Source organism: Somniosus microcephalus, chromosome 1 (genome assembly GCF_052327205.1).
Source record: "Somniosus microcephalus isolate GS21.2 chromosome 1, FLI_Smic_1.0, whole genome shotgun sequence".
In the NCBI taxonomy this organism is placed as follows: Eukaryota; Metazoa; Chordata; class Chondrichthyes; order Squaliformes; family Somniosidae; genus Somniosus; species Somniosus microcephalus.
In genome coordinates, this window is record NC_140987.1 from 215,948,087 (window position 1) to 215,972,665 (window position 24,579).

Below are 24,579 nucleotides of genomic sequence, written 5' to 3' on the forward strand. Positions count from 1 at the left end.
GGGATACCGTAGTGGTGATTTGCAATGCACTATGGGAAATGTAGTGCATTGAGTGAAGAAGCACATTGCAAATAAAATGGCCGTTAACTAAACTCTCCACCCCGGAGTCCTTCTTAATTGTTATATAGGTAAGGGTATAAAACCCCTTGAGACACAACAAAACTGGCGACGAGGACGACGGACTTGCGCATCACTTTGCACTGGAATCGGCGATGTTTAAAGTAAGAAGTTCCTGTCTTTTCTTAATGGCGCACCCGCAGTTTAGTGCTGATGCAATCGCCTCGTAAAGGTGGCGGTTTGTGTGTTACACAAATAAGAAGGGGGAGAGTAACGATACAGTGAAACGAAGTGGAGGAAAAGGACTGTAAAAATGTTTTAAAAAGTGGAGGAAAAGGACTGTAAAGAAAAAACAAAAAAACAAAATGGCTATGCTAACCGGAGCGTTTGGACCATTTGATGAAACGGCGGAGCAATGGAGTGCTTAAACAGAGCGTTTTGGATTTTTCATGACTGCAAATGGCATTAAAGATGACGTGAAAGTGGCGACGTTCCTCAGTGTGATTGGAGCAAAAACATTTGGCTTGTTACGGAGTTTGATGCACCCGGATAAGCCCGGCGCTAAGACATATGATCAGATTGTGGAAGGTTTGGAAACACATTTCGCACCCAAGCCGCTGCTGATTGCCGAGAGGTTCAGGTTTCACAAACGAAACCAAGGGGAGGGTGAGTCCATAGCCGAATATGTTGCAGTGCTAAAGAAGCTAACTGAGCATTGTAAGTTTGGTGAAACTCTAAATGACACTGTCCGTGATAGGTTTGTGTGTGGATTAAGATGTGAAGCAACACAGAAGTGCTTGCTCACGACTGACAAACTGACGCTTAAATCAGCAGTGGAGCTCGCTGTGTCTATGGAGTTAGCAGCTAAAGATGCACAGCTGTTGGGGGCTGCAACAAGAGTGCACAGGGTAGCAGCTACACCGGATAAGCATGCAAGGGGCGCCAGAGAGTGTTACAGATGTGGAAGGTCAGGTCATCAGCCATCTGACTGCTGGTGTAAAGACCTGACCTGTCGGAAATGTGAAAAGAAAGGACATATTGAACGTGTGTGTAAAGGGCAAAGCAAACAATCCACACAGAGACACACAAAAACAAACAAGGAAACACATCCAACTGGCGTTCTAAAAAGAAAAACCTACACATGGTGAAACAAGAACAGGAAGACAGTGACACAGCCTCTGATGGGGAGCTGAATCTCCATGTGTTAACGGTGAATGGAGGCTCATCAGGCTATGAAGTCACTCCACTACTAGAGGGAATACCGGTCAAAATGGAGCTGGATACGGGGGCCGCTGTCTCCTTGATTTCAGAGAAGCTATTCAAAGAAAAACTGAACCACCTATCACTGACGCCAGCCAAGCTCATCTTAAAGACCTACACTGGGGAAACAGTCCCAATGCTGGGTAAGACGGAGGTCAAGGTGGAGCTTAATGGATAAGCTGCGATGCTGCCAGTTTACGTGGTCAAGGGTGACTATCCATCCCTGATGGGCAGGCCATGGTTGGAGAAAATTCATCTGGATTGGAAAAAAGTGAATGCGGTGTCAGTCGAAGAGGCGGGGCTAGCGGCAGTGTTGACAAAGCATGCGGCTGTCTTTGACAGAGAATTGGGGAGTATGAAGGGGATTACGGTCAAACTCAAGGTGAAGCCTGACAGCCAGCCACGATTCCTGAAGGCCAGGAACGTTCCCTACACCCTCAGACCAAAGGTGGAGGCTGACATAAGAACATAAGAACATAAGAAATAGGAGCAGGAGTAGGCCAATCGGCCCCTCGAGCCTGCTCCGCCATTCAATAAGATCATGGCTGATCTGATCCTAACCGCCAATCCACTATCACAGAACCATCTCCTGAATCTAACAGAATTAGACACACAAAATAGGAGCAGGATCAGGCTACACGGCCCCTGGGCCCGCTCCGCTACCCACAGGGCCATGACCGATCCGAACCTAGACTCATGTCCAAATTCCTGCCCGCTCCCCGTAACCCTTAATTCCCTTTACTTCTAGGAAACTGTCTATTTCTGTTTTAAATTTATGTAATGATGTAGCTTCTACAGCTTTTTGGGGCAGCATATTCCATGGACCTACCACCCTCTGAGTGAAGTAGTTCCTCCTCATCTCAGTTTTGAAAGAGCAGCCCCTTATTCTAAGACTATGCCCCCTAGTTCTAGTTTCACCCATCATCGGGAACATCCTCCCCGCATCCACCCGATCCAACCCCTTCACAATCTTATATGTTTCAATAAGATCGCCTCTCATTCTTCTGAACTCCAATGAGTAGAGTCCCAATCTACTCAACCTCTCCTCATATGTCCATCCCCTCATCCCCAGGATTAACCGAGTGAACCTTCTTTGTACTGACTCGAGAGCAAGTATGTCCTTTCTTAAGTATGGACACCAAAACTGTACGCAGTATTCCAGGTGCGGTCTCACCAATACCTTGTACAACTGAAGCAATACCTCCCTATTTTTATATTCTATCCCCCTAGCAATGAAAGCCAACATTCCATTGGCCTTCTTAATCACTTGCTGCACCTGCATACTAACCTTTTGAGTTTCGTGCACCAGGACCCCCAGATCCCTTTGTACTTCAGTACTTTCCAGTTTCTTGCCATTAAGATAATAACTTGCTTTACGATTTTTCCTGCCAAAGTGCATAACCTCACACTTTCCAGTATTGTATTCCATCTGCCAAATCTCTGCCCACTTACTTAGCCTGTCGATGTCCCCTTGCAGGTTTTTTATGTCCTCCTCACTCACTACTTTCCCTCCCATCTTAGTATCATCTGCAAACTTTGATATGTTACACTCGGTCCCCTCCTCCAAATCGTTAATATAGATTGTAAAGAGTTGGGGACCCAGCACTGACCCCTGCGGAACACCACTAGTTACTGATTGCCAGTCTGAGAATGAACCGTTTATCCCAACTCTCTGCCTTCTGTTAGATAGCCAATCCTCTATCCATGCCAGAATATTACCCCCAATCCCGTGATTTTTTATCTTAAGCAATAATCTTTTGTGTGGCACCTTGTCAAATGCCTTTTGGAAGTCTAAATACACTACGTCCACTGGTTCCCCTATACGTTACTTCCTCAAAGAACTCCAGCAAATTTGTCAAACATGACTTCCCCTTCATAAAACCATGCTGACTTTGCCCTATTAAATTATGATTATCCAAATGTCCTGTTACTGTCTCCTTAATAATGGACTCCAAAATTTTACCTACCACAGATGTTAGGCTAACCGGTCTATAGTTTCCAGCCTACTGCCCTTTTTAAATAAGGGTGTTACATTAGCAGTTTTCCAGTCTGCCGGGACCTTTGCCGAGTCCAGGGAGTTTTGGAAAATTATTACCAATGCATCCACAATCCCTACCGCCACTTCCCTCAAGACCCTAGGATGTAAGCCATCAGGTCCAGGTGATTTATCCGCCTTGAGTCCCATTATTTTACCGAGTACGACTTCCTTAGTGATTTTGATCGTGTTTAGCTCCTCCCCCCCTTTAGCCCCCTGTTTGTCCAGTGTTGGGATATTCTTAGTGTCTTCTACTGTAAAGACTGATGTAAAATATTCATTCAGTGTTTTTGCCATCTCCATATTTCCCACCATTAATTTCCCGGTCTCATCCTCTAAGGGACCAACATTTACCTTAGCCACCCTTTTTCTTTTTATATAACTATAAAAACTCTTACTGTCGGTTTTTATATTTTTTGCTAATTTACTTTCATAATCTATCTTCCCTTTCTTAATCAATCTTTTTGTTATTTTTTGCTGTCTTTTAAAGTTTTCCCAATCCTCTATTCTCCCATTAGATTTGGCTACCTTATATGCCCTTGTTTTTAGTCGAATACTATCCTTAATTTCTTTACTTAGCCACGGATGGCTGTCTTTTCTTTTACACCCTTTTCTTCTCAGTGGAATATATATTTTTTGGAAGTTGTAAAATAACTCCTTAAATGTACACCACTGATCATGTATCGTCTTACCCTTTAATCTATTTTCCCAATCCACTCTACTCAATTCCGCTCTCATACCTTCATAGTCTCCTTTATTCAAGCTTAGCATGCTTGTTTGAGATCCAACCTTCTCACCCTCTAATTGAATATGGAATTCAACCATGTTATGGTCACTCATTCCAAGGGGATCCTTTACTAGGACATTTTTAATTAATCCTGTCTCGTTACGCAGGACTAGATCTAAGGTTGCTTGCCCCCTGGTCGATTCAGTTACATACTGCTCAAGAAACCCATCCCTAATACACTCAATGAACTCATCCTCAAGGCAGCCCTGCCCAATTTGATTTGTCCAATTAATATGATAGTTAAAATCCCCCATAATTATAGATGTTCCCTTATTACAAGCCTCAACTATTTCCTGATTGATACTCCGTCCAACAGAGTTGCCACTGTTCGGAGGCCTATAGACTACGCCCACTAGTGTTTTTTTCCCCTTATTATTCCTTACCTCCACCCAAACTGTTTCATTATCCTGATCTTTTGACCCAATATCATTTCTCTGAATTACAGTGATTCCTTCCTTTATTAACATAGCCACCCCACCTCCCCTTCCTTCCTGCCTGTCCTTCCTGATCGTTAAATAACCTGGTATGTTTAATTCCCAGGCATTGTCACCCTGCAGCCATGTTTCTGTAATGGCCACAAGATCATACCCATATGTAGTTATTTGTGCCATTAACTCGTCTATTTTGTTACGAATGCTACGTGCATTCAGATAGAGAACTTTCAAATATGTTTTGTGACACTTAGTTCCTGCCTTTGCCCTTTTTATTGCTTTACCTTTTACTCCATACCTTCTGCCCCTTCCTGACACGCTCTGGTTTTTAATTTCCCCACTGCTACCTAAGTCTATGACCTTCTCTGTTGTCATTTTTATTATTTGCTCTCTAGGAACCTCCCCCTCACTCGTTAGTTTAAAGCCCTCTCTACAGCCCTAGTTATATGATCCGCCAGGACTCTAGTCCCAGCACTGGCCAAGTGAAGCCCGTCCCAACGGAACAGCTCCCTCCTGCCCCAGTACTGGTGCCAGTGTCCCAGGAAGCAAAACCCATTTCTCCCACACCAGTCTTTGAGCCACGCATTTAACTCTCTAATTTTATTTGTCCTAGCCAAATTCGCTCGTGGCTCAGGTAATAATCCAGAGATTATTACCCTTGTGGTTCTGCTTTTTAATTTGGCCCCTAGCTGCTCAAACTCCCTCAGCCGAACCTCCTTCCTTGTCCTATCTATGTCGTTGGTACCAACATGGACCACGACAACTGGATCCTCCCCCTCCCACTCCAAGTTTCTCTCCAGTCCAGAGGAGATGTCCTTAACCCTGGCACCGGGCAGGCAACACAGCCTTCGGGACTCTCGCTTTCGGCTGCAAAGAACTCTATCTATCCCCCTAACGATACTATCCCCTACCACTACAACATTTCTTTTAACTCCCCCCACTTGAATGGCCCCCTGCTCCACGGTGCTGTGGTCAGGTTGCTCATCCTCCCCGCAGTCCCTGTTCCCATCCTCACAGGGAGTAAGAGCCTCGAACCTGTTGGACAAGTGCAAGGGCTGCGGCTCCTCCAACACTACCTCCTGGATCCCCGTACCTGCCTCACTTCTAGTCACGCCATCCTGACCCTGGCCACGGACTACATCTGAATTAATTAATCTAATTGGTGTGAATACCTCGTGATACACAGAGTCCAGGTAACTCTCCCCCTCCCTGATGTGTCTCAGTGTTTGAAGCTCGGACTCCAGCTCTTGAACACAGAGCCGGAGTTCCTCGAGCAGCCAACACTTACTGCAAATGTGATCACCGTGAGCATCAATGGTGTTCACCAGCTCCCGCATATTGCAGCAGCAACACATCACCTGATCTCCCATTCTATGTAATTAATTAAATTTATTAATATTATTCTTAAATACCCTCTGCCCCGATTCTAGATGGTGAATATCACACCTTAGAAACTATAAACCAAAGAGATTTAAGCTTAAAAAGGGAGAAATACTCACCAACCAATCACTTACCCGCTTTCTGGTGATGTCACACTTGGATTACTTTTTACCTCTCTCCTTCCCTCCGAGTTCCCAGACTGGAGATTGGTAGGCCTTACCTGGTCTCTGGGCCTTTTATAGCCCCGCTCTGCTGCTTGAGATTCCCGCCAACGCTGTCCTGGAGCATCTGGTCAAGATAGGGGTCCTGGTGCCAGTTTCGCACAGTGAGTGGGCCACGCCCGTGGTACCAGTGATGAAGAGTGACGGTGCGGTTTGCTTATGTGGAGATTTCAAAGTAACAGTGAATCCTGTGCTCTCAGCTGAACAGTACCCCCTCCCCATCATTGAAGATCTTTTCGTGGGTCTAGCAGGCGATCAGAAGTTTAGCAAGATTGATCTATGCCAAGCCTACTTGCAGATGCATGTAGAAGAGGACTCACAGAAGTACCTCAACATCACCACCCACAAGGGTCTCTACAGGTACTGCCGCCTACCCTTTGGTATAACGTCAGCACCAGCATTGTTTCAGCGGGCTATGGACCAGATCTTAAGCGGCATTCCAGGGGTACAAAGTTATCGCGACGATATCCGTGTCACAGGAAAGGACGACAATGAGCATCTGCAGAACCTGACGAAGACATTGGGAAGACTTGAAGAATATGGCTTACGCGTTTGCAAGGACAAATGCGAATTTTTCAAGCCATCAGTGGAGTACCTAGGCCATGTCATCGACGTGGACGGCCTACACACAGCATCGTCGAAAGTGAAAACCATTGCCGACGCTCCTGCACCTACAAATGTCGGTCAGCTGCGGTTATTCTTAGGTCTCCTGAACTATTATGGAAAGTTTATTCCACAGCTGGCATCACTGTTGAAGCCATTACATGAGTTGCTGTGTCAGGGCAAGGCCTGGGCGTGGACGAAGGAGTGCGAAGCTGCATTCAAGAAAGCCAAAGCAGCTTTGACTGACCTCAGAGTGTTGACGCACTTTGACCCGTCGTTGCAGATTCAGCTGGCCTGTGACGCGTCGCCTTATGGTGTCAGCGCGGTCGTGTCCCACATCTTTCCCTCAGGCGAAGAGAAGCCGATTGCATTTGCGTCAAGGTCCCTGAGCAAGGCAGAGGTGAAATACCCGCAGATCAAAAAAGAGGCTTTGGGCATCATCTTTGGAATCAAAAAGTTCCATCACTACTTGTTTGGAAGGAAATTCACCTTGCTGACGGATCATCGTCCTCTGACATCGATCTTTGGTCCACACACAGGAATACCCTCCCTGGCAGCGTGCAGGATGCAGCGCTGAGCACTGATGTTAAGCGCTCACAATTACAACATCAAGTACCGGAGGTCAGCAGCACATGGCAATGCGGACAGATTGTCAAGACTTCCGCTGCCTGTGCCCTCTGAAGGCTGTGAGCAGAAGATTTTCTGCTTTGACATGGTGAGCAATGCCCCTGTCATGGCCCGGCAGGTCAAGAAAGAGACCAGAGTTGACCCTACGCTATCCAAGGTGCTGGATTGGGTGATGCGAGGAGACGGATCACGGGTGTCAGACGCACCACCTGAGCTCCTACCTTACCTGTCAAGAGGGAAGGAGTTGTCTGTCACGTCAGGATGCCTCCTTTGGGGCATGCGAGTGATCATACCACCAAAGCTGCGGAAACATGTCCTCAACGAGCTGCACTCAGGACATTGTGGTATTGTCCAGATGAAGGAGCTGGCACGAAGCTACTTCTGGTGGCCCGGTCTGGATCATGAAATTGAAATTGAAGCGAAATCATGCCCATCATGCGAGACAACCAGGGATACGCCAAAAGCAGCGCCACTGCATCCATGGGAATGGCCGGCGACACCGTGGCAACGGATCCATCTGGACTTCGTGGGACCAGTGGAAGGAGCGATGTTCCTGGTCGCGGTGGACTCCCATTCCAAATGGCCGGAGGTTGCAGTAATGTCCACTACCACTACGGAGAAAACCATCGAGACTCTGAGAGAGATGTTCGGGCGATTTGGTCTGCCGGAGCAGATCGTAACCGACAATGGAACACAGTTCACATCCCAGGAGATGGAAGAGTTCCTCAAGAGCAATGGAATCCAGCACACGTTCTCCGCGCCTTATCATCCATCCACGAATGGATTGGCGGAGAGATTTGTCAGAATGCTGAAACGCGCGTTGAAAGCGGCAAGAAGTGAATTTCCTCTAAAGCAGCGCCTGAATGCTTTCTTGCTGAAATACCGAAACACACCTCATGCTACGACTGGAGCTTCTCCTGCTTACCTACTCATGGGAAGGCAGCTACAGACACGCCTTGACCTGCTGAGGCCAACGTCCACAGAAGCAGTGGTGCACGCCAATCAGCAGGATCAAGTCAGCAGACGAGCTCAGAGGTCCAAAGAACAACACTTTGTGGTGGGAGGCAAAGTCCTCATGCGTAACTACACCATCCCGGAGCGGTGGGTCCCGGCTACGGTCATTCAAAAGACGGGCCCCGTTTCATACCGAGTCCGTACCAGAGACGACCGAACATGGAGATGGCATGTAGACCAGTTACTGCCAAGACAGTCGCCACAGGTAACCCAAGAAACAGAGGATCAAGGACCTGCTGGGGGCTCCAGCAAGGATTGGTCGTCTGACCCTGAGATGGTGGCACCATCCACTCTTGTGCCATCGAGGGAGGAAGCCACGCCTGCAGGGTCACGGGAGAGCCAGCCAGAGCCTGCTCCTGAGACTAGGCGTTACCCCCAAAGAGAAAGGCAGCCTCCAGAGCGCCTTAGTTACAGTTAGTGCTAACCGGTGTGCATGGGGCAGAATAATCCCCAGGGTTAGCGGAGTGTAGAGGCAGTCTACCCTATCTTCCAAAGTTATAGTCATTTTCAGTTATTCTGTTTTGTGGACATTCTATTTTAAGGGGGAGGAAATATGTTGTGTATTTTGAATGTGTATTAGAATTGTCCCACATGGGATACCGTAGTGGTGATTTGCAATGCACTATGGGAAATGTAGTGCATTGAGTGAAGAAGCACATTGTAAATAAAATGGCCGTTAACTAAACTCTCCACCCCGGAGTCCTTCTTAATTGTTATATAGGTAAGGGTATAAAACCCCTTGAGACACAACACTATTCCAACGCACTCCTGGCCGGCCTCCCACATTCGTAAACATGAGATCATCCAAAACTCAGCTGCCCATGTAGTAACTCGCACCAAATCCCGTTCACCCATCTCCCCTGTGCTCACTGACCTACATTGGCTCCTGGTTAAGCAATGCCTTGATTTTAAAATTCTCATCCTTGTTTTCAAATCCTTCCATGGCCTCACTCCTCCTCATCTCTGTAATTTCTTCCAGCCCCACAACCCTCCGAGGTACCTGCGCTCCTCAAATTTTGGCCTCTTAGGCATCCCTGATTTTAATCGCTCAACCATTGGTGACCGTGCCTTCTGTTGCCTAGGCCCTAAGCTCTGGAATTCTCTCCCTAATCCTCTCCGCCTCTCTACCTCTCTTTCCTCCTTTAAGACGCTCCTTAAAACCTACCTCTTTCATCTGCCCTAATATCCCCTTGTGTGGCTCAGTGTCAAATGTTGTTTTATAACGCACCTGTGCAGCGCCATGGGATATTTTACTATGTTAAAGGCGCTATATAAATACAAGTTGTTGTTGTTGTTGCTGTTGTGATGGACATCGCTGGCAAGGCCAGCATTTATTGCCCATCCCTAGTTGCATGTGAGAAGGTGGTGGTGAGGCTTATTCTTGAACTGAAGGTACTCCCACAGTGCTGTTGGATAGAGAGTTCTAGAATTTTGACCCAGCGACATTGAAGGAATGGCGATATATGTCCAAGTTGGGATGGTGTGTGAATTGGAGGGAAAATTGGAGGTGTTGGTATTCCCACACACCTGCTGCCTTTGTCCTTCTAGGTGGTGGAGGTTGCGGCTTTAGGAGGTGCTGTCAACCAAGCCTTGGCAAGTTGCTGCAGTGCCTCCTGTAGATAGTACCCACTGCAACCATGGGGCGCCAGTGGTGGAGAGGATGGATATCTAAGCTGCTGATCAAGCAGGCTGCTTTGTCCTGGATGGCGTTCAGCTTCTTTACTGTTGTTCAAGATGCACCCATACAGGCAAGTGGAGAGTATTTCATCACACTCCTGACTTTTGTCTTGTTGGTGGTGGAGAGGCTTTGAGGAGTCAGGAGGTGAAGCACTCACCCCAGAATACCCAGCCTCTGACCTACTTTAGTTGAATTTCTGGTCAATGGCGAGCCCCAGGATGTTGATGGTGGGGGATTTGTCGATAGTAATGCCAGTGAATGTCAAGGGAAGGTGGTTAGACTCTCTCTTGGAGATGATCATTGCCTGCCACTTGTGTGGCGTGAATGTTACTTGCCACTTATCAGCCAAGCCTAGATAATATGCTCTGTCATTTAGGCCCATATTTAAGTTCTGCATAGATATGAAGGAAGGAAACAGAGAATCATAGAATCTTACAACACAGACGGAGGCCATTCGGCCCATCATATCTGTGCCGGCTCTTTGAAAGAGATGTCCAATTAGTCCTACTCTCCAGCTCTTTCCCCACAGCCCTTTTTCAAGTATATATCCAATTCCCTTTTGAATATAAGAGAGGAGAGGAGGGCATTATCTCTAGGCAGTATTAGTGATTTAGTATGATGTTCCATATTTAGAATAGGAGCGAATATCCTACAAAATTAATTTAACTGGTTCCATAACTTTGTATGTGCAGAATTACACCAGAAATGAAAGAAACTAAAGAAACACGCACATAATGATGGGAACTGAAGCCTCTAAAGAATTTGCAATAAACAGTAAAAAGCAAAACAATTTTAAGACATCTCAGCACCAGCTGCTTTCCTCTTCCTGCTGAGTATTTACCAGAGGTGCAATGCTCTTTCTATCTACCAAGCATGCAGGCATGTTTATATCCTGTCCTCTTTCAGTCAACTTCCTCAACTTTTCTTTTGTCTATTGCTGGTAGCTATAAGTCCCTGGAGGGAAAGCTGCACCCGTCTCAAGGGGTTAACTACAAGGGGCGGGGTCCCTTCCTGTTGTGTTCAAGTATGTTTAGTAGCGGATTGAGCAAAAAACAATCCATGGCGATCTCTTTGAGCTACACTGTTCTGTCTTCTAAACTGGGGAGGAAATGATGAATGTGGTAGGTTATCAGCCAGGGGAGGGAGCATATGGAAAGAACATTTTTTTTACATAATTGCTTTCCAAGTTAAAAGAACAGTTAGAATCTGACTATTAAAGATAACATGGTATGATTTATATCCATTGATCTGTCTTGCTCCAGGTATAAGTGTGGATTTGAGAATCAAGATTTGTATGCCTTATTTAATGGGGGAAAAAGCATTATAGACTCAGCAAATGTTAAGGCTAATGATTAAATCCTTTAAAAAGGAACTGGATAAATATTTGGTAGGTAATGGGTCTGGTGCTTATCGTGTAGGTATGGACTGTGCTAATCAATACTCCACATGACATAATGGTCCTTTATTGCAGGGAAGGGTTGGGATTTGCCTGTGCAGGGAGAAGGCCAGAGTTTGAATAATGGAGATAATAGGGATTGGTCAATATTATGGAGCTTTTGTTTGCTAACTTTTGGGGATCAGGGAGGATTTATGCAGATCTTTTCCTCAGAAGAGTAAATGGGCAGGATTTTCATTCAGGAGTCAGGTTGGAGGCGGGACTACAACTTTCGGGGTTGTAGTCCCGCCTCCATCGAGATGCGGCTAATCCACGCGATTTTAACTTGATTGACCTTGTTGAGCCCACCCAACGGGCTCAGCAGGCCAATTAAGGGCCACCCGGCAACAGGTGACGTCACAGACTGAAATTTCATCTGTCAAGAGGTTTTGACAGATGAAATATCAGCGTTTCACAGCTGTTTGAAGCTGTCAAACGCTGACAGTCTTACTTCTAACATGAGTCCTTCTCCACAGACTCAGTTAGAAATCTCTCCTGCACAGAAAGCTGCAGGCTGTCACTTTTGACAGTTCGCAACCATTCTGCTTTCTGTGCCGGTGAGATGAGGGACTCCTGGGACCTAAAGGAAGGAAGGCTGAAAAGGTAAGAAAAGGTATGTAAAACTTATTTAATCACTTTAGACACACCAAACACACTTACCCTTGCACTCATGCACCCATCACTCACCTGAACACCGACATCTCGACCTCTCCAAATCCTTTAACCCAACGGCCTGCCTCCTCTAACTTGGCATGGTTTGGAGCCGTCGGGAATCCTACACTTCAACATTAAAAATAGGGATTAGGCTAAAAACTGCCTGTTAACTACCTGTTAACAGGCAGTTAATTGGCACTAATCCCTTCCCGCCTCGGGTAGGTGGGTCCCAGTGCGGGGTGGGTACCTGCCTCCTTTGAAACTGGCATGGAAGCAGGTTTGGGTGCGGGATGGGGTCGGGACCCCTGATTTCGGGATTTTAACCCCCCGCACGCCTCCAATCCCGACTCCACGGCCGATTGAAAATCCTGCCCAATATGTGGGATTGAGTTTGTGTAAAGGCAGATTGTACAAGGATGGTGTTTCAATGAAGTGGAGTCCAATGGCTGAATGTTTTTTTCTCATCTTATGCTAACATACAATGTCTTAATGCTAATGATGCTTTCATTCAGAAAAGCTGTTCAAATTCTGATTGACACCTCTTGAATCCTCACTTCTGATCCACTTCTACTATTGAGGGAACAGAAGTATGAGTCATTGGTCCTGAAGATGGTCAGCCCCACTCTGTTGGTGTAAGTGTGGTAGAATGGGCACTGTAGTCTCTGGGGTCAAAGCAGGGTCAACTTATTTGCATGGATTTGGCCAATGTGAGTGTATCTTGGGCACATGCTGCAGGAAAGGAGGGAGGGAAATGGCCACCAAGGATCACTGATCGGCCTTCCCCTAAAGTGCCCAATAAGACTGCCACTCGGAATAGGCAAATTAAGAATTTCTGGGGTCTTTCAGGACAGCATTCAGGCCTGAAGATCCCAGTGGGCCCCACTTTTGCCCCTTCACTCACCTGTATACTGAGCTCATCCTGGCATCTAAGTTGCTACATAGTAAGGAAGCTGAGGCCGAAGAAAATCCTGGTATGGAAAATCCCTCCCCTCAACCCCATTCCCTTCAACATCATGGGCCATGTTTGGGGCATATGGATGTTCTGCCTTCCCTAGGATCCATGGGAGATTGATTCCTCGTGGTTTTGTGGCAAAATCCAGCATTTCCAGGACCTGCCACAATTTGCGCCTCCATTAGGCCTTTTGCGCCTGATTTTCACCAGGGACCTGCTATTGGGCCTGAGGATTTTCACTAGAAATGAATTCCCGATGTGGCCTGGGGCAGGTAGAACCTCCATATGCCACAAACATTGTTAAGGATTTTCAGGCCCAATACCTCAATTTTCCTCTGCATTAAAGTCAGTCTCTGAGAATTAGCCTTTTGTCACCAGTACTGTTCCCCTGTGGTACTGCTCACAAAGATCACTAATATAATTATGCTAGAAAAGCATATGACAAGCCACTCCACTCACAGCTACAATAAAATGTTAGAAGGGAAGGCCAGATAGCCCAGAAAAATGTCACTTTGACAATTAGAAGAAAGACTAACACAAGTAGCTGAAGATGTCTATAATCTACTCATTGCTAAGCACTGTCAGTTTATAGAAAATACTGATAAAGCCTCGCAATGTGTACATTTGGGTTTGAAAAAATTTTGCCCACAAAGTTGCTGGAAGTGCGAGCTGATAACGGCACAGCGAGGACAACAGGGCATCTGGGAACTTGGTGATCAACAGGACAAACAGTGTATCTCCATAACCAATGAGATTAAGGATTGAGAAATAAACAGAGGAATGACTGAGAAGGAGGCTGATTTAGAGCGGGTGAATTCAAATCGGGTACAGAAAGAGAAATAAAGAGAGGGAAAGTAAGATTGGATTAAGAGGGAGAGAAAAAAAGACAGAAAGGAAAAGTACATTTTTGTTAATTGACATTTTTTAAATCTCCTAAAACAATTCACAACCTGAAGGAATGAGACTCCACACTTATAATTGTTTACTGTCTGGGCAAGAGAGGCTGAATGGCAGTCATTAACAATTATCACATCATTAAAAGGGTATTTATGTTATTAATTAGACTTAACTTTCTGTTACACGTTTAATGGACAATTTAAACATTTTTTTAATTCGTTTTATGGGATGTGGGCATCACTGGCAAGGCCAGCATTTATTGCCCATCCCTAATTGCCCTTGAGAAGGTGGTGGTGAGCACCTTCTTGAACCACTGCAGTCCGTGTGGTGAAGGTACTCCCACAGTGCTGTTAGGTAGGGAGTTCCACTATTTTTACCCAGCGGCAATGAAGCATCGGTGACATATTTCCAAGTCAGGATGGTGAGTGACTTAGAGGGGAACTTGGAGGTGGTGGTGTTCCCCTGTGCCTGCTGCCCTTGTCCTTCTAGGTGGAAGAGGTCGCGGGTTTGGGAGGTGCTGCCGAAGAAACCTTGGCGAGTTGCTGCAGTGCATCTTGTAGATGGTACACACTGCAGCCACGGTACGCTGGTGGTGGAGGGAGTGAATGTTTAAGGTGGTGGATGGGGTGCCAATCAAGTGGGCTGCTTTGTCCTGGATGGTGTCGAGCTTCTTGAGTGTTGTTGGAGCTGCACTCATCCAGGCAAGTGGCGAGCATTCCATCACACTCCTTACTTGTGCCTTGTAGATGGTAGAAAGGCTTTGGGGAGTCAGGAGGTGAGACACTCACCACAGAATACCTAGCCTCTGACCTGCTCTTGTTGCCACAGTATTTATGTGGCTGGTCCAGTTAAGTTTCTGGTCAATGGTGACCCCCCAGGATGTTGATGGTGTGGGATTCAGCGATGGTAATGCCGTTGAATGTCATGGGGTGGTGGTTAGACTCTCGCTTGTTGGAGACAGTCATTGCCTGGCACTTCTGTAGTGCGAATGTTACCTGCCACTTATCAGTCCAAGCCTGAATGTCGTCCAGGTCTTGTTGCATGCGGGCATGGACTGCTTCATTATCTGAGGAGTCGTGAATGGCACTGAACATGGTGCAGTCATCAGTGAACATCCCCATTTCTGACCTTATGTTGGAGGGAAGGTCATTGATGAAGCAGCTGAAGATGGTTGGGCCTAGGACACTGCCCTGAGGAACTCCTGCAACGATGTCCTGTGGCTGTGATGATTGACCTCCAACCATCACAACCATCTTTCTTTCTGCTAGGTATGACTCCAGTCAGTGGAGCGTTTCCCCCCACCCCCGATTCCCATTGACTTCAGTTTTACTAGGGCTCCTTGATGCCTCACTCAGTCAAATGCTGCCTTGTTGTCAAGGGCTGCCTTGATGTCAAGGGCAATCGCTCTCACCTCACCTCTGGAATTCAGCTCCTTTGTCCATGTTTAGACCAAGGCTGTAATGAAGTCCGGAGCCGAGTGGTCTTGGCGGAACACAAACTGGGCATCAGTGAGCAGGTTATTGGTGAGTAAGTGCCGCTTGATAGCACTGTCGATGACACCTTCCATCACTTTGCTGATGATTGAGAGTAGATTGATGGGGCGGTAATTGGCTGGATTGGATTTGTCCTGCTTTTTGTGGACAGGACATACCTGGGCAGTTTTCCACATTGTCAGATAGATACCAGTGTTGTAGCTGTACTGGAACAGCTTGGCTAGAGGCATGGCTAGTTCTGGAGCACAAGTCTTCAGCACGATAGCCGGGATGTTGTCGGGGCCCACAGCCTTTGCTGTATCCAGTGCGCTCAGTCATTTCTTGATATCACATGGAGTGAATTGAATGGGCTGAAATTGGCTCCTGTGATGGTGGGTACCTCAGGACTAGGCCGATATGGATCATCCACTCGACACTTCTGGCTGAAGATGGTTGCAAATGCTTCAGCCTTGTCTTTTGCACTCACGCGCTGGGCTCCACCATCATTGAGGATGGGGATATTCATGGAGCCTCCTCCTCCTGTTAGTTGTTTAATAGTCCACCACCATTCACGACTGGATGTGGCAGGACTACAGAGCTTTGATCGGATCCATTGATTTTGGGATCACTTAGCTCTGTCTATAGCATGCTGCTTCTGCTTTTTAGCATGCATGTAGTCCTGTGTTGCAGCTTCCCCAGGTTGGCACCTCATTTTTAGGTATGCCTGGTACTGGTCCTGGCATGCTCTTTTACACTCCTTATTGAACCAGGGTTGCTCCCCTGGCTTGGTGGTAATGGTAGAGTGAGGGTTATGCCGGGCCATGAGGTTACAGATTGTGGCGGAATACAATTCTGCTGCTGCTGATGGCCCACAGCGCCTCATGGATGCCCAGTTTTGAGCTGCTAGATCTGTTCTGTATCTATCCCATTTAACATGGTGGTAGTGCCACACAACACAATGGAGGGTGTCCTCAGTGTGAAGACAGGACTTGGTCTCCACAATGACTGTGTGGTGGTCACTACTACCAATACTGTCATGGACAGATGTATCTGCGACAGGTAGATTGGTGAGGATGAGGTCAAGTAGGTTTTTTCCTCATGTTGGTTCTCTCACCACCTGTCGCAGACCCAGACTGGCAGCTATGTCCTTCAGGACTCGGCCAGCTCGGTCAGTAGTGGTGCTACCAAGCCACTCTTGGTGATGGACATTGAAGTCCCCCACCCAGAGTACATTCTGTGCCCTTGCTACCCTCAGTGCTTCTTCATAGTGGTTTTCAACATGGAGGAGTGCTGATTCATCAGCTGAGGGGGGGCGGTAGGTGGTAATCAGCAGGAGGTTTCCTTGCCCATGCTTGACCTGATGACATGAAACTTCATGGGGTCCGGAGTCAATGCTGAGGACTCCCAGGGCCACTCCTCCCCGACTGTATACCACTGTGCCATTATTGTGCAAGTGCAGCAATATTAAGAAAATCACGGGGAGGTTAAGCGTGAGATGCTGTTTTTGCGAAGCTAATGGTGGAGCGACGCAAATGGGCCAGAAAGTTGTGGCCTCCGATCTGGAAAAAATCTACGGACTTACCTGAGGGCTCCCGAGGTGCGTATACTTCCGCTCCTGGGCCTCTCCAACTCGAAATGTGCAGGGCCCACATATCCCAGAGGCGCATACAGTTCGCAGCGTCCCTGGGATCACGTGGGCCATGGGGAATCTCCCTTCATACACTTGACAGATAGACCTGTCAAATATATGAATGGAGATCACCCCAAAAACACTGTAAAACATTCAATATTTTTTTTTAAATATCACGTTTTTAAAATGAGTTAAAATTACATTAAATTAAATATTTTAAACAAAAATTTAATTTTTTGAAAAAAATAATTAAAGTTTTTTACAGGGCTAAAAATAAACCTACCTTTTTTAAAAGTATTTTAAAATTATAAATGAGTGAAGATTTATTTTTTCCTTTTTAAACTCTTATGCTGGTTAAAGCAGGCCAGGGGTAAGATTTCTAAGGGTTTTCCGCGGGCGGAGGTTCTGCAGAAAGCGGAACTCTCCACCCGCAGAGACCCTTCTCCAGGGCAGATGTCCAATCTGTCAAGAACATTCTTGACAAATCGGAAATGCCGGTTTTCAACGCTTGCGCTTCGCATGCCTGAAACTGGCATTTCCGATGTCCCTAATGGTGTGCATCGGAAAATATGGACCATTAACTTCAACAGAAAAGAAATCCGGCAGGTTGTAAAACAGACTATTTGCACTATTGCTCAAGACCAATTCCCCCTCCCCTCATACCTTAAACATGTTTTTCCACTTTTTGCTTATTTAAAAAAAATTGTTCCATTTAATTGCAACTATGAACAAGATCATTAAAAGACTTATTTTTCTATATGGTAGAATTCCCTGCAACAGACAAACTGCTGTAGATTTCTATCTTATTAACTGTTGTGCCATCATCTTTGAGAAGGTTTCAATGAAATATCCCTTTTCTATTTTACACAAAATTCCTACCTTGTGTGTCAGGGAGTGTTGCTTGAGGTGGTGAGGCTGAATGAATTCCATCCCACATTCAGTGCAGATATATGGACGGATATCTTTGTGTTTCATCATGTGATTTTGCAACTGACTTGGGTATTGGAAAGTCTTGTCACATTCATCACAGCGATACAGTGTAGGACCTCGGTGAGATGTCAGATGCCTCTTTAACTGAGCTAGGGTAGGGAAGTCAAGTCCACATTCAACACAAATGTTGTCTCGACCATTCTCATGCTTGGTTTCATGGGCTTTTAGCTCACTTGGATAAGCAAAACCCCTACCACAAATGCCACAATTGTATGGCTTCACATCACTGTGTTGCATCATATGTCGCTTGAGGTGGCTGGTTTGGGTGAAAGCTTTGTGGCAAACATGACATTTGTGAGGCCTGGTACCCTGATGTGTGAGCATATGAGTGTGTAGGTGGCTCAGTTGCTTGAAGAGTTTTCCACATTGAGAACAAGCATGAGGCTTGATACCACTGTGTCCCAAAATATGTGTCACTAGGTTGTACTTGGAAGTGTATGACTTCTCACACATTCGGCACTGCCAGCGTTTCTGATCACCACCTACATCAACATAGTAACTGTCATCAATTTGAATGTTAACATCGACTCGCTCAACTGTGTTCTTCTTTTCTTCTGCAGTAGAGATACCTCCATTAAGATTTCCTAGAGGACCATTTTGATGAAGAGGATATCTAAAATGTAGATTTGATGGTGTCATAACAAAAGGGAACATAAAGTCTGGAGGGACATTGGCAAAATATGGTCGAGAAGGATGCATCATCAGAGGACTGGTGGGCCACATTAAGTTATGTTTAATAGACTCGTGCTTCAAGCCCATAGTACCTAGGTGATCAAAAGTTCTGAATAACTGAAACCCTACATTGCTTAAGTCTATCATTTGGGCTATGGGTTTAGGTGATGGCAATTCAACTTTGATGTCTTCAGGTTCATCCATATCTTTTGACAAGCCTTCTGACTGAACACTATGAATTACTTTTGTGGGAGTACTTTTCCTCTTACGAGATCCTCCTTCAGAGATTACAGGGAATCTTTCTACAGTTGCAGTAGAGATGTCATTTCTAGAATATGCAATTGTTGATTCATAGTCTCCAAAGACTGTAAATTTGTTTGGTTTAATGGCCAGTGGGAGAGGCTGCATTGTGAAGTGTGGAGAAGTCCGTATTTCTTTCACATCTCTGGAAATATGAATGTCTTCATTATTTTCATCAGTGGCCTTGTTCTCCATTGATGTTGACTCAGCTTCTTTCCTTAAAATAAAGGAAACAACATAAAAATAAAGTCTTGGTGGTGAAATTGGTCTTCGGCGACGATAGCGCAAAACCAACGATAGAAAATCGACAGCCCATTTTACACCCAACCGATTTCCTTTTCCATGGGTTTTCTTATCCTGTTTGGTCTTTATCTTCCTCCTCCAAAAACCTCACATATCTGGGCATTCCCAATGGGAAACCCATTGGTGACATTAATGGAGCTGGAAGAAAAAACAGCAGCAGAGCAATTACCAGAAAGACTTGTAAAAGCATAAATAGCAACAGTAAAAAGAAAACAAAAAAAAGAAAATCAGGGAAGAACTGTTCATTTAATTTTCCTATTTTACCCTTTTATATGAATTTCTCCTGACAGCTTATCCCAACCCTGGGTGCTCATTATATGTGGGTGTAATTGACACCTGGCACTGTAAGAGTGCAAAGGCTGGAAAAAGATGTCGAAGGCATTATGACATCATTTCCATGTCTCTTGAATATTATTATAAAACCCATTTCCGCAGTGGAAATGTGAATCATGTGTAAATGTGGTGGAGACCGGGTAGTGTTATTCTCAGTCTTTCTTCTGGACCATGCTGCTCCTTGAACTGGTGCATATTGGGTACAATAAGTTCTATTATACAAAACTTACGAATGGTGCTCTGATGATTAGCAATAGCCAATAAAGTATCACCTTGTTTACCAGATCACTATAATCAGCAATGAGGGATAAACTGTGACCCTAACTTAAAAAACAAATGAAATTCAATTCAGGTAACTCAGAATTAGATGACTCGACTATTTATGGTCTCATGGTGCATCAAAGAGCTAATCCATTCTACTTTGAGCTGAGCCAATGGAAGAGACATATACCTGTAATCCTCTAGTGAGGCTGTTCTTGGTTTCAAAATTAAACCATCTGTATTTCAAGGTGGTACAATTCCAAATTTAATGTTAGAATAAATATGAGCACTTAATTGTACCTGCAGCAAGTAACATTAATATTAAGTGAACTTTATTATTATATTTATTTATTGAAGAATATTTAATATTTTGTGACGTTCTTCCTTTAAAGCAGAACTTGAGTGCATAATAGCATCATTAAAGGTTTAAAAGTGGAGATTTGAGTTTCTACAGCAACATTGAAATGTGATCTGAGGCTCTGTACTTTAGGGTTAGTCATTTAAATCATTAGCTCCTGAAAAATAGCCAAGGGAAAATCTGAAGATATATAAATGAAACATAAAATACCATATTTTATTAAAGGAATGATTGTTTTTGCTTAACATGTGTGAATACATGGAATCCTAACTTCACATTATGAGCTCATACATAGGTAGCAGGTTGATGAGAGGGAGTGTGAATGTGATTAAAAGTGACATCTCAACATGAACAAAACATCTTCTCTAACAACTCTTCATCTGTGAGTCCAATATAAAGTGCTTTTGTGTGAAAAATAAATAAAGTGGATGGTAAACAATGTAATTATTTGTAATATGGAAGTTTGTGTTTTTCCCTTTGATTGATTACTTTTTGGTTCTTCCCCCACCTGTGGCAGTCATATATGGCTTTCCTGGTTCCTAGAACAAATTACAAGCTGAGTTCACCATTAAAAAAACGGCATACCTATTTTGCCTAACTTATAATTGCAGTTCAACGTCCATTTACTCTGTTGTAGACTGTGCCCAGTTGAAGAAAGCTCCCCTATGTTTCCAAACTGCGGGTATGCTAGATATCTGGGAATTAGGCTGTATCACTCCATTGTCAGAGGTGTTTCCAGGAAGACCTTTTGGGGGTAAAATTCAACTTCAGCAAAGCGGGTGGTAGGCAGATCTGCTGCCCATTATACACCCTGCCTGATTTTCCTTTCCAACCATTCTGCGCCCCCGCTGAAGTTGAGTTTCACCCGCCACAAAGAGTAGCTTATCAATATTAGGAAAGAGCCTTGAAATACACTCTAAATATTTTTATTTTGTATAATATAGTTAGAAAATATAAACACATCGAATAACGTAACTCTGAACTATACACATAATTGTTTCTCCATGTCTGGTTATACAAAACCGATTTGCAAATCAACCATGTGATCCTAACTGGAATGATAAGGTATCATGTGGATCAGATGACAGTGATTTTGTAGCGCTTGTCTCCGATTGCATAGGGACTTGTTTGATAGATTTAAATGGAAAGATGGCATGCTTTAAATATTACATAAAGTGATAGAAATAGAATCTACATAACTGCATAGTGTCCATCAGGTGTTAAATCATTGTTAGTATTAGCTACTGTGAATGGTAACGGTTTGACCATCCTATGCAAATATACATTAAATTGTTACCACTGAATAACAGCAGATCCTTTTAAATCTTGAAAGCCTGGATTAAGAACAGATGAAATGTGTATTAAAGTCTCTTTTGACTTCTTCAATCACTTCTTTTCTTAATTTAGAAATTATGCTTCTATACAAGCTCCAAAACCAGACCAAAAAAAAAACAATATTAAGAGGGGACTTGATTGCATAATTACAAATGTATCAAGCTTATGTCAAATGGGATACAAACAGAAATCATTCTGGAACAAATATTTGGTGTGAAACATGGTGGAGTAGAGTTTCCGCTTTGGGCGCAATTGAACCCAAAATTAGCTTAAAATTACACTGGTTAGGTTACAATTCAAGTTTCCGCTAAAATTAATTTGCATAATCGTAAACGTAAAATCTTCAATGGACCAGCACAATCGGGCAGCGTGACAGAAAGTTTTATTAACTCAGCTGAAAATTGGTTTATCACCAAAAGTAAACATTTTTAATTAAGGTGTCCAATCCTCCACCTGTGAGTAACCTGATTTAAAATCACTGAAAATGACTTAAAAAAATTATACCAAACCATTTAATAGTTTTATTGCTGTACGCTACTCAGTTTCTTAGTAAATTAAATATTTTTTGATATGGAAAAACTTTTAAAACATGCTTATTATTGCCTGTCCACCTAAGAAAATGAGCGCAGTGTGAAGAGCCTTTCCTAGCTAGCGCAATCGGCAGAATCTCGCAAATTCGACCTGGGAATTGGCCAGTTTTTGAGTGGGGCCTGATTCGGGTGAATTCAATCTTGAACCAGCATAAAAGATCGTGGAAAAAATGAGCAGAAGTGGTCTTGGTCGTAACTCACTTACGTTTGAAATTCTCCAACGGATTGCACTGATATTATTCATGGAAACTCAACCCCAGGGTCCTGTGCCATGCCTTTCATGAATAATCCTGGATTCTACCTCTTGTTCTTGGGAATTTGTTTCCCTAATCAGTGCCAGAAAATCACATCCATTTTCTGAAACACGCCTGCAGTTTTTCTGGAGAGATGTCAATATGAAAAAGAAGTAGATAAACACAGCTGTTGATATCAACAAACTCAGAGAATTTCAGTAGTGTAAATGAAAGAAAAAACTTGCATTTATATGGCGCCTTTCATGACCTCAGGATGTCCCAAAGCGCTTTACAGCCAATGAAGTACTTTTGAAATATAATCATTGTTGGTAATGTACAGCAGCCAATATACACACAGCAAAGTCCCACAAACAGCAATGAGATAAATGACCAGATTATCTATTTTTAGTGATGTTGGTTGAGGGATTAATACTGGCCAACATACCAGGAAAACTGAAGGGTCCCAGACCTGAAATGTTAACTCTGTTTCTCTCTCTATGGATGCTGCCTGGTCTGCTGAGTGCTTTCAGCATTTTCTGTTGTTATACCAGGAGAACTCCCCTGCTCTTCTTCAAAGAGTGCCACAGGATCTTTTACACTCCACGGAGAGGGCAGTTGGGGCCTTAGAAAAACATCTCATCTGAAAGATGGCGCTTCCGACAGTGCAGCACTCCATCAGTACTGCACTGGAGTGCCACCTTAGATTATTTGCTCAAGTTTCTAGAGTGGGACTTCAATCCACGACTTCTGACTCAGAGGTGATAGAGCTACCATGAAACCAAGGCTGACACCTTGATACTTCCAAAAAAGGCCTAGTGAAATACTAATGAACTTCCTGTGGTGAGATCAGGAGGGAGCAGACTATAGAAAGAAGCATGTTTCTTTGTGCATGCATTGGAAACCTGGCCAAAGAATTGTAGTCTTGTTGGGGGATCCGCATCAAAATGCTGCATGGGGCAGGCCTGGGAAACCACCTCGAAAGGCCTCCAAGTTAGCTGGCTTGGTGGGCAATATTCCCTCTAAGCTGCGCAGCTGGGACTGGCTTTTCAAATGTGAAATTTTGCGCATGAGCAAAACTTTGAATGACTGTGCAGTCCGTTAAAGGGAACGCACACCCAAAAAAAATAAGGGGGAACATTGTTGGTGGGTATTGTGAAGTATGTGGGAAAGTTGTTGGAGTCAAATTTATGGCTATGTTTGTAACTTTTGCTAGGTGCTGTTATGAGCTAAATTTTATTTTTAGGGCTCTCCAGTTGCGAGAGTAAGGAGCTGTCATATGGCAGTTCTATCTTGCAGATATTTTTGCTGGAATGTGATTTCAGAGAAAATTAACAATGGGAAGAAAGGTTTTGCATACTGCGATTGGTGAATAATGAAAGTAAACAGTTAGAAAGGAGAGGAGTAAATTCTAATTTTCCTGGCATAGAGCTTTGCATGCCGGAATTGCATCTCAAGAATTTAGATATGCATTTTCTGTCTATTAAATTTAGCAGACAGAAAATTGTGGTACACTCTCTTTACCTGACAGTCACACACTCACGCTTCCAGTAGGGACTGCTAGACATCAATCAGGAGTGGGAACCATTGCTAATTTTCTTCTCTCTCACCCTGGGGTTCTGTGGGGAGTTGTAGCACCACTTATCCTGGCTGAGATGAGCGAACTCAGTGCAGACTAAGCTCCACTCAGCGATCAAGCTTGGAACCTTACTGCTATGTATAAACATAGAAACACAGATAGAAAAATAGAAGTAGGAGTGGACCATTCGGCACTTCAAGCCTGCTCCGCCATTCAATATGATCGTGGCTGATCCTCATCTCAATACCGTATTCCTGCTCTCGCCCCATACTCCTTGATGCCTTTTGTGTCTAGAAATCTATCTATCTGATTCTTAAATATACTCAGTGACTTGGCCTCCACAGCCTTCTGTGGTAGAGAATTCCACAGGTTCACCACCCTCTGAGTGAAGAAATTTCTCCTCATCTCAGTCCTAAATGTCCTACCCCGTATCCTGAGACTGTGACCCCTCGTTCTAGACCCCCTAGCCAGGGGAAACACCCTCCCTGCATCTAG

At 44.6% G+C, this 24,579-nt stretch overlaps 1 protein-coding gene across 3 annotated transcripts in view; it reads right to left on the bottom strand.

Annotated features, from left to right (window-relative positions):
- Positions 1 to 24,579, bottom strand: part of znf366 (zinc finger protein 366) — an 87,310-nt gene that overhangs the window by 47,576 nt on the left and 15,155 nt on the right. Inside the window, exons 2-3 of one of the 3 annotated variants that reach the window (XM_085990076.1) lie at positions 22,477 to 22,654; positions 18,013 to 19,312 (exon numbers count right to left, since the gene is read on the bottom strand). In XM_085990076.1, coding sequence (XP_085846202.1) covers positions 18,013 to 19,290 — 1,278 coding nt within the window. In that variant the 5' untranslated portion in view covers positions 19,291 to 19,312; positions 22,477 to 22,654. The remainder of the gene's footprint in view (positions 1 to 18,012; positions 19,313 to 22,476; positions 22,655 to 24,579) is intronic. The other 2 variants (XM_085990067.1, XM_085990081.1) reach the window with 2 other exon arrangements.